The sequence below is a fragment of the Bos grunniens genome, chromosome 2 (assembly GCF_055505025.1).
Source record: "Bos grunniens cultivar Pamir isolate PY7600 chromosome 2, Bosgru_T2T1.0, whole genome shotgun sequence".
Taxonomy (NCBI): domain Eukaryota; kingdom Metazoa; phylum Chordata; class Mammalia; order Artiodactyla; family Bovidae; genus Bos; species Bos grunniens.
The window spans coordinates 135005106-135018730 of record NC_141166.1 but is presented as its reverse complement, the minus strand read 5'-3'; the positions used below and the strand labels follow the sequence as shown (position 1 = coordinate 135018730).

At 44.5% G+C, this 13625-nt stretch overlaps 1 protein-coding gene across 4 annotated transcripts in view; it reads left to right on the top strand.

Moving 5' to 3' along the window:
• Nucleotides 1–4594, top strand: part of PLEKHB2 (pleckstrin homology domain containing B2) — a 49250-nt gene extending 44656 nt beyond the window's left edge. For all 4 annotated transcript variants that reach the window (XM_086372186.1, XM_086372166.1, XM_086372193.1 and 1 more), the window contains one exon: nucleotides 1796–4594. In XM_086372186.1, the coding sequence (XP_086228312.1) occupies nucleotides 1796–1932 (137 nt within the window). In that variant the 3' untranslated portion in view covers nucleotides 1933–4594. The remainder of the gene's footprint in view (nucleotides 1–1795) is intronic.
• Nucleotides 4595–13625: the final 9031 nt, after the last annotated feature.

Below are 13625 nucleotides of genomic sequence, written 5' to 3'. Positions count from 1 at the left end.
TCTGACTTAGTTGTTCTTAAAATATCTCAGTATCTTCCTTTTCTACATTCCTATTTGGATCATTTATGTAAAGATTAAATTAGGTAATTAAATTAAGTACAGTTTGGAAATGTTCCCCAGCTGACTTTGGTAAAGACTTAGCTTTTGGTAGGAGCAGAGATGAGCTGCAGGAGAAGTTGGCTCCTGGTCATGGAGTGAGGGGGTCCTTCTGTGGAGCTAAAGCTGGAATGCAGATTTAGATTTTCCAGGGGTCTTTAAATTAGGTCAGCTATAGGGTCCTGCTGTATTACATGTTACTAGTTGGAGTTGCCTAATTGAAATTTTTAAAATTTCAAGGCTGTGATTATGAATGCTACAGTTCACCAGTTATGTAGTTTAAATATTACATTAAAAAAAGAAAATCCTTGCTTCTAGTGTTATTGTCTGACCTTGATAAGCCTTTAGGTTTATAATGGTCTCATTTTCCTACTCTGTGGCTTTGATGCTTCTCTTTCCTTCATCATATCAGGGGCATTGGGGTCTGAGTGCACACTGTAGCCAGAGTGCCTGAGTTGGCATGCACTCACTGTGCTCAGGCCCCACGTACCTCCCTCTTTGCCTGTTTATAGAATAGGGATAACAGTGAGCTCAACTCCTAGGATTGTTGTGAGGATTAAGTGAGTCTATACATATAAATGCTTGTAACACTGTAAGTGCTTAGACTGGTAAGCACTTATCATTTAGTATCTTCATTCTTCATGGACATATCACTATTGGATCAATTTCTCACTTTTCCTAGGGTTGAACTGTTAAGAGAATAATGGGTCAAGGAGGAAAGTTAACACTGTATGTGAGGAAATTTATTTACAGTTGTGCTGGGTCTTTGTGGTTGCATGTGGGCTGTTTCTGGTTGCAGAGACTGGGGGCTCTTCTCTTGTTTAGAGCACAGGCTGTAGGGCCTGCGGGCTCAGCGGTTGTAGCTCGTGGGCTCTGGAGTGTGGGCTCAGTAGTGGTGGTGCACGGGCTTAGTTGCTTTGCAGTATGTGGAGTCCTCCTGGTCTGGGGATCGAACCTGTGTCCACTGCATTGGCAGGTGGATTCTTATCCACTGCACCACCAGGGAAGTCCTGTGGGAACAATTTTAAAGCTAAGTAGCTTTTGGACAACATATTGTGAAATACAAAAGAAAACAAACATTTCCAATTGAGAACTTTAATTGTGCAAATAACTTTAAATTTGTTTAAAGTTTGTTTTTGAGATGTTTTCCCTCTGACAAATATTTTTCTCCATAAAGGCATAACATTAAAAATGGAGAGCAGATTACGTTAGCAGATTTAAGGCTTAATTTAAATTCATTAACTTCTGGATGGGGATCCTTGGCCCTCCCAGTCTCTAGGCTTTATGTGTCTCCTGTGTTCCTGGTCTGCCTGCCATCCTGATGAACACTATGGGGCCTGAAGCGGACACTGTGGGCTGGGGTTTGCAACTTCATTAGGATTCTGCTGTCTGTAGTGTCCGGGACTGTGGACCTTGGGAAACTGAGCATCTTGATTTTCTCTTAGTTCCATCTTAAAATATGGGGTATCCCCCTCACTCGGCCAAGCTGAGTCCCCTTCACCTGTGGTGAAGGAGAGCTGGGGAGCACTCACCAAAGTCACCCCCCATGCCTAGCTCTCTGAGGGAGACGAGTCTGTAGGAGGAGTGCTGTGCATGGAGAAACCTCAGGAAGGGTCCCAGGCAAGTGAGCTGTCTTTCTGAGTGAATGTTGAGCTTCACAAACTGCTCCTCAGGAATCTGTTCTTTCCTTCTTTTCCAGGGCTTTATGGACAGCAGCCTGCAAACCAAGTCATCATTCGTGAGCGGTACCGAGACAACGACAGTGACCTGGCGCTGGGCATGCTGGCCGGAGCAGCCACAGGCATGGCCCTGGGGTCTCTGTTCTGGGTCTTCTAGAGTCCGTGGAACCTCGGCGTGCATAGCTTCTGATACCCCGTGTGCAATAATATGATTTGCAGGGCATTTCTGTTTGTTATAAATGTTTTTAGTAATAGGTTTAATAGTTCTTTTGAAAGTAGTGACAAAATGCTTATAAGTACATAGAAGTACTGCAGAGAAAGCTTTGGACTGCTGTTTAGCTAAAATGTGGACTCTGTGGCGGCACTGGCTCATTCGAGGGGTTTCCTTATAAAACTCTCGCAATACTTTATTTAAACACACTTGTTTTGAAAGGCCATTTTGTTTTTAGAGTTAGGCCTTACTTCTTAAGGGATAATTTTAGTGTTTTGCTGGTAACATGGTGATATATGAGTGAGTGAATGGCCGTGGCAAGAAAAACTGCAGTTTTTTTGGTTTAATGTCGGACTTTGAAACCTCAGACCAGAACTGGCTGCATGTTACTTCAGGAGTTATAGGCTGGAACCTTCCTTAGGCAGCGGTGTGATATCCCACAGCCTCTGGGGCTCCAGCAAAGCTGACTGCTCAGGACAATGGATGGGATGACAGTTTCCCCCCTTGAAAATGATGCTTTTTCATTTTATTCTTATTTGTTTGTTTTTGGTAGTGATACTTGGAAAGCATCCCAAATTAGGAGTAGACTTGAGTGTCAACATTTTAGGGCTTTATCATTTAAAACTTGAAGAAGGCACAACAACTACAAAAAGGTGTGTGGAGGTAGATTTATCTTTTTCAGAGGCATCATGGTTTTAGTGTTTGCTTTGGGCATTTTTTATTGCCACTTCAGCCTACTTATAGCTTATTTTTCTACTTGTTGAGAAAGTATTATTAAGAGAATGGTGAGGAAAGTGAAATGAGAGCCATAGTTGCAGTGTTCCTGTTCCAGGGGATTGGGCTGCACGGAGGATGTGTTTCATGTCCTTCTGAAGGCTGTTGATGAGCCCATCTCCTGTCTTGTGTAGGACTGGGCACTGTTGCTGCCCCTGAGCTCTGTGCTGCATGGTGGGGGAAACTCAGGTTATAGGTGGGAATTTCGGCCCAGAGACATGAATGACCTGCTGAAGATACCTTTCCACCTGACCAGGACACCGGCCTAGCTTTTATTTCTGACTTTAGTGTCACAGAGAAGCTTGAACCATTTAATTTTGAGCCCCAATTTATATGTGAAGCTCTGAAAAACCAAGGGTCCTGCATTTCTGTAATTTTCTTATTTCTTTAGCTATGTAAATTTTAAAACTTCAGTTCCAGTTTTCTGTCCCGCATGTTTTAAAAAAATGTACATTTACAAAGGCACATTGAAGGTCTCTGCACCTATACTCCATGTGGCCATGTTTCCATAAAATACACTCCTAGCACAAATTCTGTTTTTATTTTATGTGGCCAGTTACAGACACAGTCTTTTGTTTCACTTATCAGTCCACTCCACCTCTAAGGCAGACTTAAATAGATCTATCTCCGTATGAAAACCAGATGCCAAATGAACGTTGTGGTGACCACAGGTCTGTTTCCCTCGCCAATTCTACTGTACTTGGTGACACTGGAGAGTCTGTTTCCAGCTGAAAAGAAATATACTTGGCTGTCATGTCTTTGGATGTGTCATGTGGTGGAAAGTTGCCACATGTGATGTATGACAATACTGCTTTTGATGGTTAAAAATGTTACTTATTTTACATCATATGTAATCAGAATAGCTTTGTTCAGATGGTAATCATTATTCAAGCTGTATCCTTTACAAGCAAAATACTAAACTCAGTTTTTAATGTTGCACTGGAATGTTAATTTTGAAATAGGAATTACTGGAACCACAGATACTGAGTTATGTCACTGAAATGCCCTTGAAGGAGATGGTCTCCCTGTGTTCTGCCCCCTGACAGAGTGGGGGGACCTGTGGACTGAAGTCCTGACATACATGTGCTCCCCCATCTCCAGTCCCTGTCCCTAGCTGGGCAAGCCATGCTGGGCAACTGTAGTTGAGTCTGGAAGTTCACTGTCCCTAGTGACTTCATCCTGAGAGGAAATGCGTGCTCAGCATAAAGACGGGCTGAGATGCTTCATTTCCCTGGCTCCAGTTCTCATAGACGCCAATCTTTTGGTCACCTCGCTTAGGTAGTCCTAAATCAAGAAGTTAGGTGAGTTGGAAGGAACTTGTTCACTTTAACTGAAGTAAAATGTTTAGTCAGCATTTTATTTCCATGTGCACTTTTAAATAGTTGGCCGTTGATGTTGCACACATGCCAGTCTGCTTGTTTCTTAGCTCTGTGCATTTAATTTCTTGAGTTAACTTCAAGGTTAGATTTAAAGAGAAGGGAGAGATGAGCAACTGTGTTTCAGATCAACATTCATGAAGTGGGCCGGACCGGGATGCAAGATCTGGATCATGGGAGAAGTTCCTGCCATTGATGCAGAATGACCCATGTTTGTTTTCTACATTAATTGTGATTCTGTGCGATCTTTTTCTCCTTCCCAAGTTTATAGACACCGGCATGGAATGCAGTTCTATTTTTTTTTCCCCTCGGGTTGGTATTTTCTTTTCTCTTCTGATTGCTTGCCTGTCTCCAGTATTCTGTTGTGTTCTCTGAACCAGTTTTTCCCTGTATATGCAAATTGTATGTTTATAAGTGAAAATGTTAATACATTAAATGATTGTTAACCTTAAAGCATATTTCACTGACTTCTATTGTTTTTTTAAATTCAGTTTATTTAAACTATAAAGATAAAAACAGTTCATGCATTTCTCCCATTCCCCACTATCTCCTCTGGCAAACACTGATCTGTTTTTTTAAAAAATTATTTTGTAGTAACACAGCTTTTTCTGCTGCATCACAGGCAATAGGAATGCCATTTCTTGAGCTTTCCCTAAGTGCTAGGGAATGTATTGTCATCAGAAAACAATAACTCGTTAAATTCCTGTCTTAACTCTGTAAAGGAGGTATTTATCCTGGTTACACTGAGTGATACTGAGGCTCAGAAGTTAACATTCTTTTCTTGAGAGCACAGTTACCTTCCTCAACTTGGCAGTGTGGGTTCAGTAACTTTTCAGATATCTTTGGGTACGACTTTGTGTTTTTGTTGTTTTGTTTTAAAAAATTATTTAAAATTTTCTTTTGTTTCTGAATTACTCTCCTCTGGGCTTTTATGTCTATCTCCTCTGTTGCAGACCTCCATTAAGTTGTGATGTGTGGTTGCCTGTCATAGTTTAAGGTGAGGAATCTTCATCTGAAAGCTCTGAGTCTCTTGGTTTCATTTCTTCAGAGAATAATTCTCTAGTATTTTACCTGGGGACAGTTATTTCTGGGTATGGGGGAGGGGTGACATTCACACAGACTTTGTAAGCTGTTATACTTTTCAGCTGGACTTCATTCTCATCTTGTCATGCTGTCTCTGGCTCTTTTTTTTAAAAATATTTTAGTTGTTTTTGAATAGGTGACATACACACACACACACACACACACGCACATACATACATACATAGATTCAGAATGAAAAAGATTCACTAAAGGGTCTTCTGTCTGCCCATTTCCTACCTTCCCTTTGCTTAACTACTCATACTGGTTTATTTATCCTTTGTGAGTTTTTCTTCATGCATATATAAACTAGTACAAAGATAAATTCTTATTTTCCTGCCTTTTTTTTTTTAATGAAAACAGATAGTATATACACCAGTGGTAGTCAGACTTTTTAGTCTCAGGATCCTTCTATAGGATTAAAGTTTTGAGGCCTCCCGAGAACTCTTTAAGGTGAGTTATATCTATCATTATTTACTATATTAGATAATAAAGTTGAAAAATTTAAAAACTTTACAAAATGGTAAACCCATTGTATTTGAGAAATAGACTTTATAAAAAATATTTTCCAATACAAAATCAGTGAGGCCAAGTTTTTTATATTTGAAAGATTTTAGCATCTGGCTTAATAGCTGGATTTGTTTATCTGCTTATGCAGTCAGTCTGGTTTTTTGTTTTTGATTGAAGGATAGAAGGAAATAAGGCCTCATGTAGACACAGAGTTGGAGAACCTTGCAGACCCTCTGAAAGGGTCTTTTGCACCCTCGGGGATCCTTGTATCATACCTTGAAAACTGCTGATATATGCTGTTTTATCTATTTTTTCACTTAACATATCTGAGGTATTTCCATATCAGCACATAAGGAATTTGCCCATTCATACCCTTTTATTGGGTTGGCCAAAAAGTTCGTTTGGGTTTTTCCCTAAAATGCTACGAAAAACCTGAACAAAGGTTTTGACCAGCCCAGTAGTTTCACTTAACGAGGAATGAAGTATATTGTTCAAAAGTGGCTCATCTCAGTGTGGGGCTCGTGGAGGTATTGTGCTTTTCTTGACCTTGTGGAACTAGTGGATGACAAGGTTATTTGGAGCATATCTGGAGCTTCTCCATTGGTTGGTGCCTCCAGGATCACACCAACACCTGAGACTGGGAGTTGGAGAATGGTGTGCACAGAGGCTGACTGCTGTGATAAGCCACCTCAGGGGCTGAAGGCCAAAATCTCTATTGCTCAAGTCTGCATCCGTGAGGCCTGTGTGGGAGCAAGACTTTTGCTCCTGGTAGTCATGTGGAGATAAGGGCTGCTTCCGTCTGGCACCTTGGAGTCCTCAGGGAGCTTCTGCATCCCGCTGGAAGACAATGGGGAGGATCCCTTCCCAGCTTGGCAGTGGTGCTCAATCTTCTCTCATTCCAGTGGTGAGAGCTAGTCACATGGCCCTAATGCCATGCAAGGGGTTTGCTGCTGCTGCTACTAAGTAGCTTCAGTGGTGTCTGACTCTGTGTGACCCCATAGACAGTAGCCCACCAGGCTCCCCTGTCCCTGGGATTCTCCAGGCAAGAACACTAGAGCGGGTTGCCATTTCCTTCTCCATTGCAGGAAAGTGAAAAGTGAGAGTGAAGTCACTCAGTCGTGTCCAACTCTTTGCGACCCCGTGGACTGCAGCCTACCAGGCTCCTCCATCCATGGGATTTTCCAGGCAAGAGTACCGGAGAGGGGTGCCATTGCCTTGGGGAGGTGTAAATCTGAGCTCAGGAAGAAGTTGCCCTGGCTGCAGCTGCTGATGAGCCAGAGTAAATGGTAATTACTGATGGTCAACTATCCTTAACACTCAGTGGAAGTCAGATTTCTATTAACCCTCACTTGTACAGCATTTACTGGTTAATAAGAAGGAAAGTTATGACCAACCTAGATAGCATATTAAAAAGCAGAGACATTACTTTGCCAACAAAGGTCCGTCTAGTCAAGGCTATGGTTTTTCCTGTGGTCGTGTATGGATGTGAGAGTTGGACTGTGAAGAAAGCTGAGCGCCGAAGAATTGATGCTTTTGAACTGTGGTGTTGGAGAAGACTCCTTAGAGTCTCTTGGACTGCAAGGAGATCCAACCAATCCATTCTGAAGGAGATCAGTCCTGGGTGTTCTTTGGGAGGAATGATGCTAAAGCTGAAACTCCAGTACTTTGGCTTCCTCATGCGAAGAGTTGACACATTGGAAAAGACTCTGATGCTGGGAGGGATTGGGGGCAAGAGGAGTAGGGGACGACAGAGGATGAGATGGCTGGATGGTACCACTGACTCGATGGACGTGAGTTTGAGTGAACTCCAGGAGTTGGTGATGGACAGGGAGGCCTGGCGTGCTACAATTCATGGGGTCGCAAAGAGTCAGACACGACTGAGTGACTGAACTGAGCTGACAGTGGACAGTTGCAAATTACATGTAAATCGTTGGTTCATGTAATGCAGATGTTGTTTCATCACAATTTTTTTGTTGCTTCATTATTTCTTTGCCTTCTTACCAATTGATTGGCAGGTTTGCACCTAGAGAAAGACATTCACCCTTTCCAACAAGGAATATAGTCATTACATCCATTCTTTAATACATTAAATTCATTCAGTCTATTAAATATTCACTGAGCATCATGGCAGATTATATCCTGGCTCCTCACTATTTCCGCTCCCCTGATTCTCTGTGAGTTACACATTCTTGCCTGTTGCTCTGTTATTTTTGGGGTCTCTTCTTGCACTGGGAAGAATGGACCTCCGTACCTCACTTGAGATGTGGGGTGTGGTGACTTTTGGCTTAGAAACATTGAGGTCCAAACTCTTGTGCCCAGGGGCTGATGAGAAATGCGTGTTCCTGGGACTCAAGCACAAAGTCCTGAGGGGGTCCAGGGTGGGCTGGAGTCTGCACTTTCAGCAGCCCCCAGGGGATTCTGTCCAGCCTTGACTTTTCCCCAGTCTTAGCTTCCCAGTGCCCTACCTGACCTGAACACTTCTGCCTTCCTCTCCTCTACAAGGAGCATCTTCCCTCCTGCAATCTTCAGTGCCTGCTGACAACCTAGGAAGCTTTTCTCCCCTTTCCAGCTCTGATGAGAGGAGTGACACAGTGGGACACAGTGAGGGATGGGTGCCTGGCACTGGCTTTGCGTGTCTGTCTGGCCTTTTCTCTGCCTGGCTGATGGGAAGTTAAATCAGAAGTGCTTCCCTGTGGGCCCTAGGAGGGCTGGTGACGTTGTGCCCTCCAGGTGATGCAGTGGACCTGGTGTGCTCTTTAGCCTCTCAGGCAGGGCCTGCCTGGTTCTTTCAGTTACCCATCAGAGGCCAGGTGAGCACTGCCTAGGCAGGGAATACATCCTGGGTGCAATGGGTGACTGAGGCCTAAAGTTTCTGCAGGGAGGTGTCCTGGGCAATGTGCCATGGAGGCTGTTTATCCCAGTTTCAGCCACCTCACCTGTCCAAATAGGTACAGCAGGTACAAGGACAGGCTATAACCACCCCACAGACATGCAGTAGGGACCACATGCAGGACTTGGGGCCAGCACTGTGGGAACATAGACAGCATGGGCTCTGCAAGTCTCAGCTACTTCTTCCAAACTGAAAGTTGCTCAGTCTTGTCTGACTCTGCGACCCCATAGACTATACAGTTCATAGAATTCTCCAGCCCAGAATACTGGATTGCGTAGCTGTTCCCTTTTCCAGGGGTTCTTCCCAACCCAGGTATTGAACCCAGGTCTCCCACATTGCAGGCCGATTCTTTACAAGCTGAGCCACCAGAGAAGCCCACTTCTTCCATAAAGTAAGGGTAATAGTGTAAGTTCCATCCCAGAGGACACAGTGTTAACACACCCATGCCTTCTCTTCCATTCCGCTCCTAAACCGTGGGGATGGGAACCTATTAGAAACACCTTCTCAGGCTCAGCTCAGAAACTTGAGTCACCAGCTGGCCTTTAAATTGATTCCACCACATGTTCAGATCTTGAGAATCACCGGTCTAGAATAGACTCGTTCACATCCTCTCTTCCTCCTCCCTCATGCTCTTTCTCTCCACCTTGGGAGCAGCTGCACTTCTTCCTTGCCACAGCTGGTTCTGAAAGTCACCACTGGGTGTCAGAGCAGCCCCAGGAATGTCCCTGCTGTCACAGCTGCTCTCAGGTCCTTCCAATGTCTGCTGTGTCTCCTGGGGCTTCCCAGACTTAGTCCAGAAGAGGAAGTTCTTGGATCAGGGCATGGGGTTGATTGCAGTATCTCCAAGTCCTGTACCCATGCTTTGCTTCCTTGTCACAGGCTTGGGCTGAAGCACCTGCTCCACGGCTCTGCCTCCAATGTTTCTGGGCTGAGAAGGGGCCTCAGGAAGGTCCTGAGAGGCTAAGGGGCCTGCCTGAGATCACCCCTGAACCTTGTCGGGGTGAGGGCTTTGCCCTGTTCTTTCCTCTGTGTGAATCGGCTCAAGCCCACTCAGAACCTACCCTCCCATGTGCTCAGCAAACTCCTGCACCCTGCTCAGTGCCAGGCACAGTCCTGAGCCAGACAGATAAGGCTGCCACCTTGTGGAGCCTGCAAGGACTCAGCAACCACCCTGCCAGCCAACCAGCCAGGGTGAGGGATAAGGAGGACTGACAGGGTAGTGGGCACATGAAGAGAGTAGCTAGGCTACTGGAGGTGTGGAAACAGTGTGGTCAGGGGATGTGGCCACAGAGGTTTGGCAAGTGGAGGTCGTCAGTATCTTGACATGCTTCAGTGGAAAATGGAGAGGGCGGGAGTATTGGTTTGGGACAAGGCCTGCACACAGACTGCCTCCCCCCCACCCCCACCCAAGCTCTCCATCCCCAAGCCCCTATCTCAGGGGCCTGGTCTCAGGCATTAGGGCTATCAGCCAGCTCTGAAGCTCCTCTTCCTCTTTGGGGATTAAGCGTCTGAGCACACCAGGTGATGTAAGCTGAGCATTTTTGAGAGTGCAGTGCATGTGGGCTTCATCTACTTTGAGACCCTCACCAAGGCGGCTGTGGCAGATGAGGATGAGAGGTCCAGGGGCCACGTTTTGGCCTCAGGGGGAGGCACAAGGAGATGCTCAGCCTTGCACACACAGTTTGTATGTGCTCTCCAGATGGCACCCTCAAGGTGCGCTCCACATCTAAAGTTGGAAGTGGTTATTACCATTGTTGTTATTTGCTGCCAGGGTCGAGTCTGGACCTGAGTTGCACCCACTCTGAGTGTCTGGGCCAGGCTGTCCCTGGCACCTGTGTGCCACGTATCACAAGGTCTGTAAGAAAGCCCTGATCACCAGTGCAGGGAGGCGAGTGCCTGCTCAGTGACCAGGAAGGAGAGCCCTGGAGAGATATGTGCCCAGCAGTTTCCTTTCCTGCCCTCCTCCCCTCTGAAGCCTCAGCACTCTCATTTGTAGAAGGGGGACATGGCAGCAGCTGCCCCAGAGCTAACATGCAGGACACTTAAAGAGTGTCCAGCGTAGGTGAACACCCTGTGAGCAGCTCTTAGGACTGCTTTCACAGGTGAGGACATTGAAGCCCAGGAAGGTAACACAGTCAGGACTCCTGTGACTGTCCCCTCTCCTAGAACTGGGTTCTAGCATGTACTTGTGGCTGACATAGATCTAGGTGCTTAGCAGTGGTGGAATTCACTAACATTTGTTGAATATTCAGGAATTAACAGAAGCATCTTACTAGACCAACACTTGGGCCAACGAGTGACCACGCTGTTGAAGGAGTGACGTCAGCTGGTCCTGGACTGGAGCGGCCAGTGTGGACAGAGTATAGACAGTGTAGACTGACTGGCCAGTTTTTCCAGACTACATCATGAAGCAGCAGGAGACCTGGTATCAAGTAATGGGAAAGACCTCTGGTCGCATAACTATGGAGTCCTCGGGCACTGCAGACTTCCCATTTCCCCCAGGATTCAGGCTGTGCACCCTCCCAGCACCGCTCTGCCCCAAGCCTCCCTTCTTTTCAGCCACAGGGGGGCTTCTGGCTTCTCATCCTTTGCATTCACTGTTCCCCCTGCATGGACACTGTTCCCTGCCCCAGTGTCACCCCCCAACCCCTCTTCACTCTTTGCACTTGCTGTTCCTACCCCTTGGACATTCCCTGCCCCAGTGTCCCCCACCCTTCTTCACTCACTGTCTTCCCAGCGTGGACATTGCTCCCTACCCAATGTCTTCCCACTCCCCACCCTATTCTGCCTCCCTCATAGCACGCATCTGCTCCCCAGTTAGTTGCAGCTCATCTTTCAACTCTCAACCAAAAGAGCACTTTCTCAGGGAACCCCACCTCCTGCCCCGACCTTGGAGACAAGCATCTCATTTCTCTTATGGTGCTTTCCTTTTCTTCACCACTCCTCTGGGGCTCCTCCTTCAATACATGTATATTTTTTTAATTATTCAATTAAGACTCTCAGTCACTGAGTGGAATTTATCTCTGTTCCTTTTCTAGCTTCAGGCCTCCTGTGGCAGTTGGGGGACTGGAGATACTGAATGAATGAACTTCCATGTGTTTATATCTCGATTTTCTTCCTATCACTTGCAAGAGGAAGTCACCAGAGACAAGAGCCCACCATGGCATTGAGGCACTCTGAGGAAATTTAAAGAAGCCTTCTTGAAAGGGGATCTTTGGGATCTCCATTCATGAGGACTGCCCACATGGGGGGCTTAGTCCCCACAATGCCAGACTTGTGTGTGGTCCAACTTTCTTCCATGCCCACTGCATGGCCCCCTTCCAGTCTGGAAATAGCTGGCATTGCCCCTATGGGGAGGCCAACCTTTGCCTTCTAATAGGAGAGTTTACTTATATTTAAAGAAATTTACTTCAATGAAGGATTTCTTCCATTTGCCTATTTGTTTTACCTGTGTCTTACATATATTTTGTTCCTCCCTTATTTTTTGTTTGTGTATGTTTAGTTGATTTTTTGGTATTGTACATTTTGATTCCTTTCTTTTTTTACTTTTCTGTATACTTTTTAGTTATTTTAAAGTGGTTACCTTTAACAATTAACAACCATTAACCATTGTTTCAATTAAACAAATTTTATTTGAATAATATCAACAGTATCAACAATATAGAAATACTCTGCTTGTATACCTTGCCATCCCTTACATTTTAAATCATTATTGTTACAGATTACGTCTTCATATATTATTTTCTCATTGATGTTGATTTTTAATTATTGCTTTATGTAGTTGCCTTTTAAATCATATAAGAAAAAAAGAGAAATTACAAACTCAAAGTGCAATAACATCAGCCTTACAAAGGCTGACGACATTTACCTATGTAGTCACCTTTGCCATTGTTTTTCATTTCTTCTAACTTTGAGTTAATGTCTATGGTCTTTTCATATCAGCATGAAGGACTCTCTTAGCATCTCTGGTAGTATAGGTCTACTTGTAATTCACTCCCTCAGTTTTTATTCATCTGAAAATGTCTTAATTTCACTTTCATTTTTGAAGGATAGTTTGCTGGATATAAAATTATTGACTGACAGTTCTTTTCTTTCAGGACTTTAAATATGCCATCCAACGTCTTCTGGCCTCCATGGTACAGGTGGAATATCAGCTGTTAATCTTATTGAAAATCTCTTGTATGTGATGAGTCTGTATTAAGCATTCTTTATGTTTGGCCTTTGATAACTTACTGTAATGTGAGTTGGGTGTGGATGTCTTATTCAGCTTTGTATTTGTTGAGCAACTTGAATGTGTATATGCATCAGCAGCTTTGGGAAGTTTTTGGCTATTATTTCTTAAGAATTCTTTCTGCTCCATATTGTTCCTTTCCATCTTCTCCTGAAACTCTGTTATGCATATGTTGGCATTTTTGATGCTATTATACAAGTCACTCAAGCTTATTAATTATTCTCCATTCTTTTTTCTTTCTGTTCCTTTAGTGCAGTTCAATTCAGTCGCTCAGTCATGTCCTACTCTTTGCGACCCCATAGACTGCAGCATGCCAGGCTTCCGTGTCCATCACCAACTCCCAGAATCAGTGATGCCATCCAACCATCTCATCCTCTGTCATCTCTTGAAGGCATCTTCCTGCCTTCAATCTTTCCCAACATCGGGATCTTTTCCGATGAGTCAGTTCTTCACATCAGGTCTCCAAAGTATGGGAGTTTCAGCATCAGTCCTTCCAAAGAATATTCAGGACTGATATTCTTTAGGATGTACTTGTTTGATCTCCCTGAAGTCCAAGGGACTTTCAAGAGTCTTCTCCAACACCACATTTCAAAAGCATCAATTCTTCGGTTCTTAGCTTTCCTTATCATCCAACTCTCATATCCATACATGACTGCTGGAAAAACCATGGCTTTCACTAGATGGACCTTTGTTGGCAAAGTAATGTCTCTGCTTTATAATATGCTGTCTAGGTTTGTCATAGCTTTTCTTCTAAGGAGCAACTGTCTTTTAATTTCTT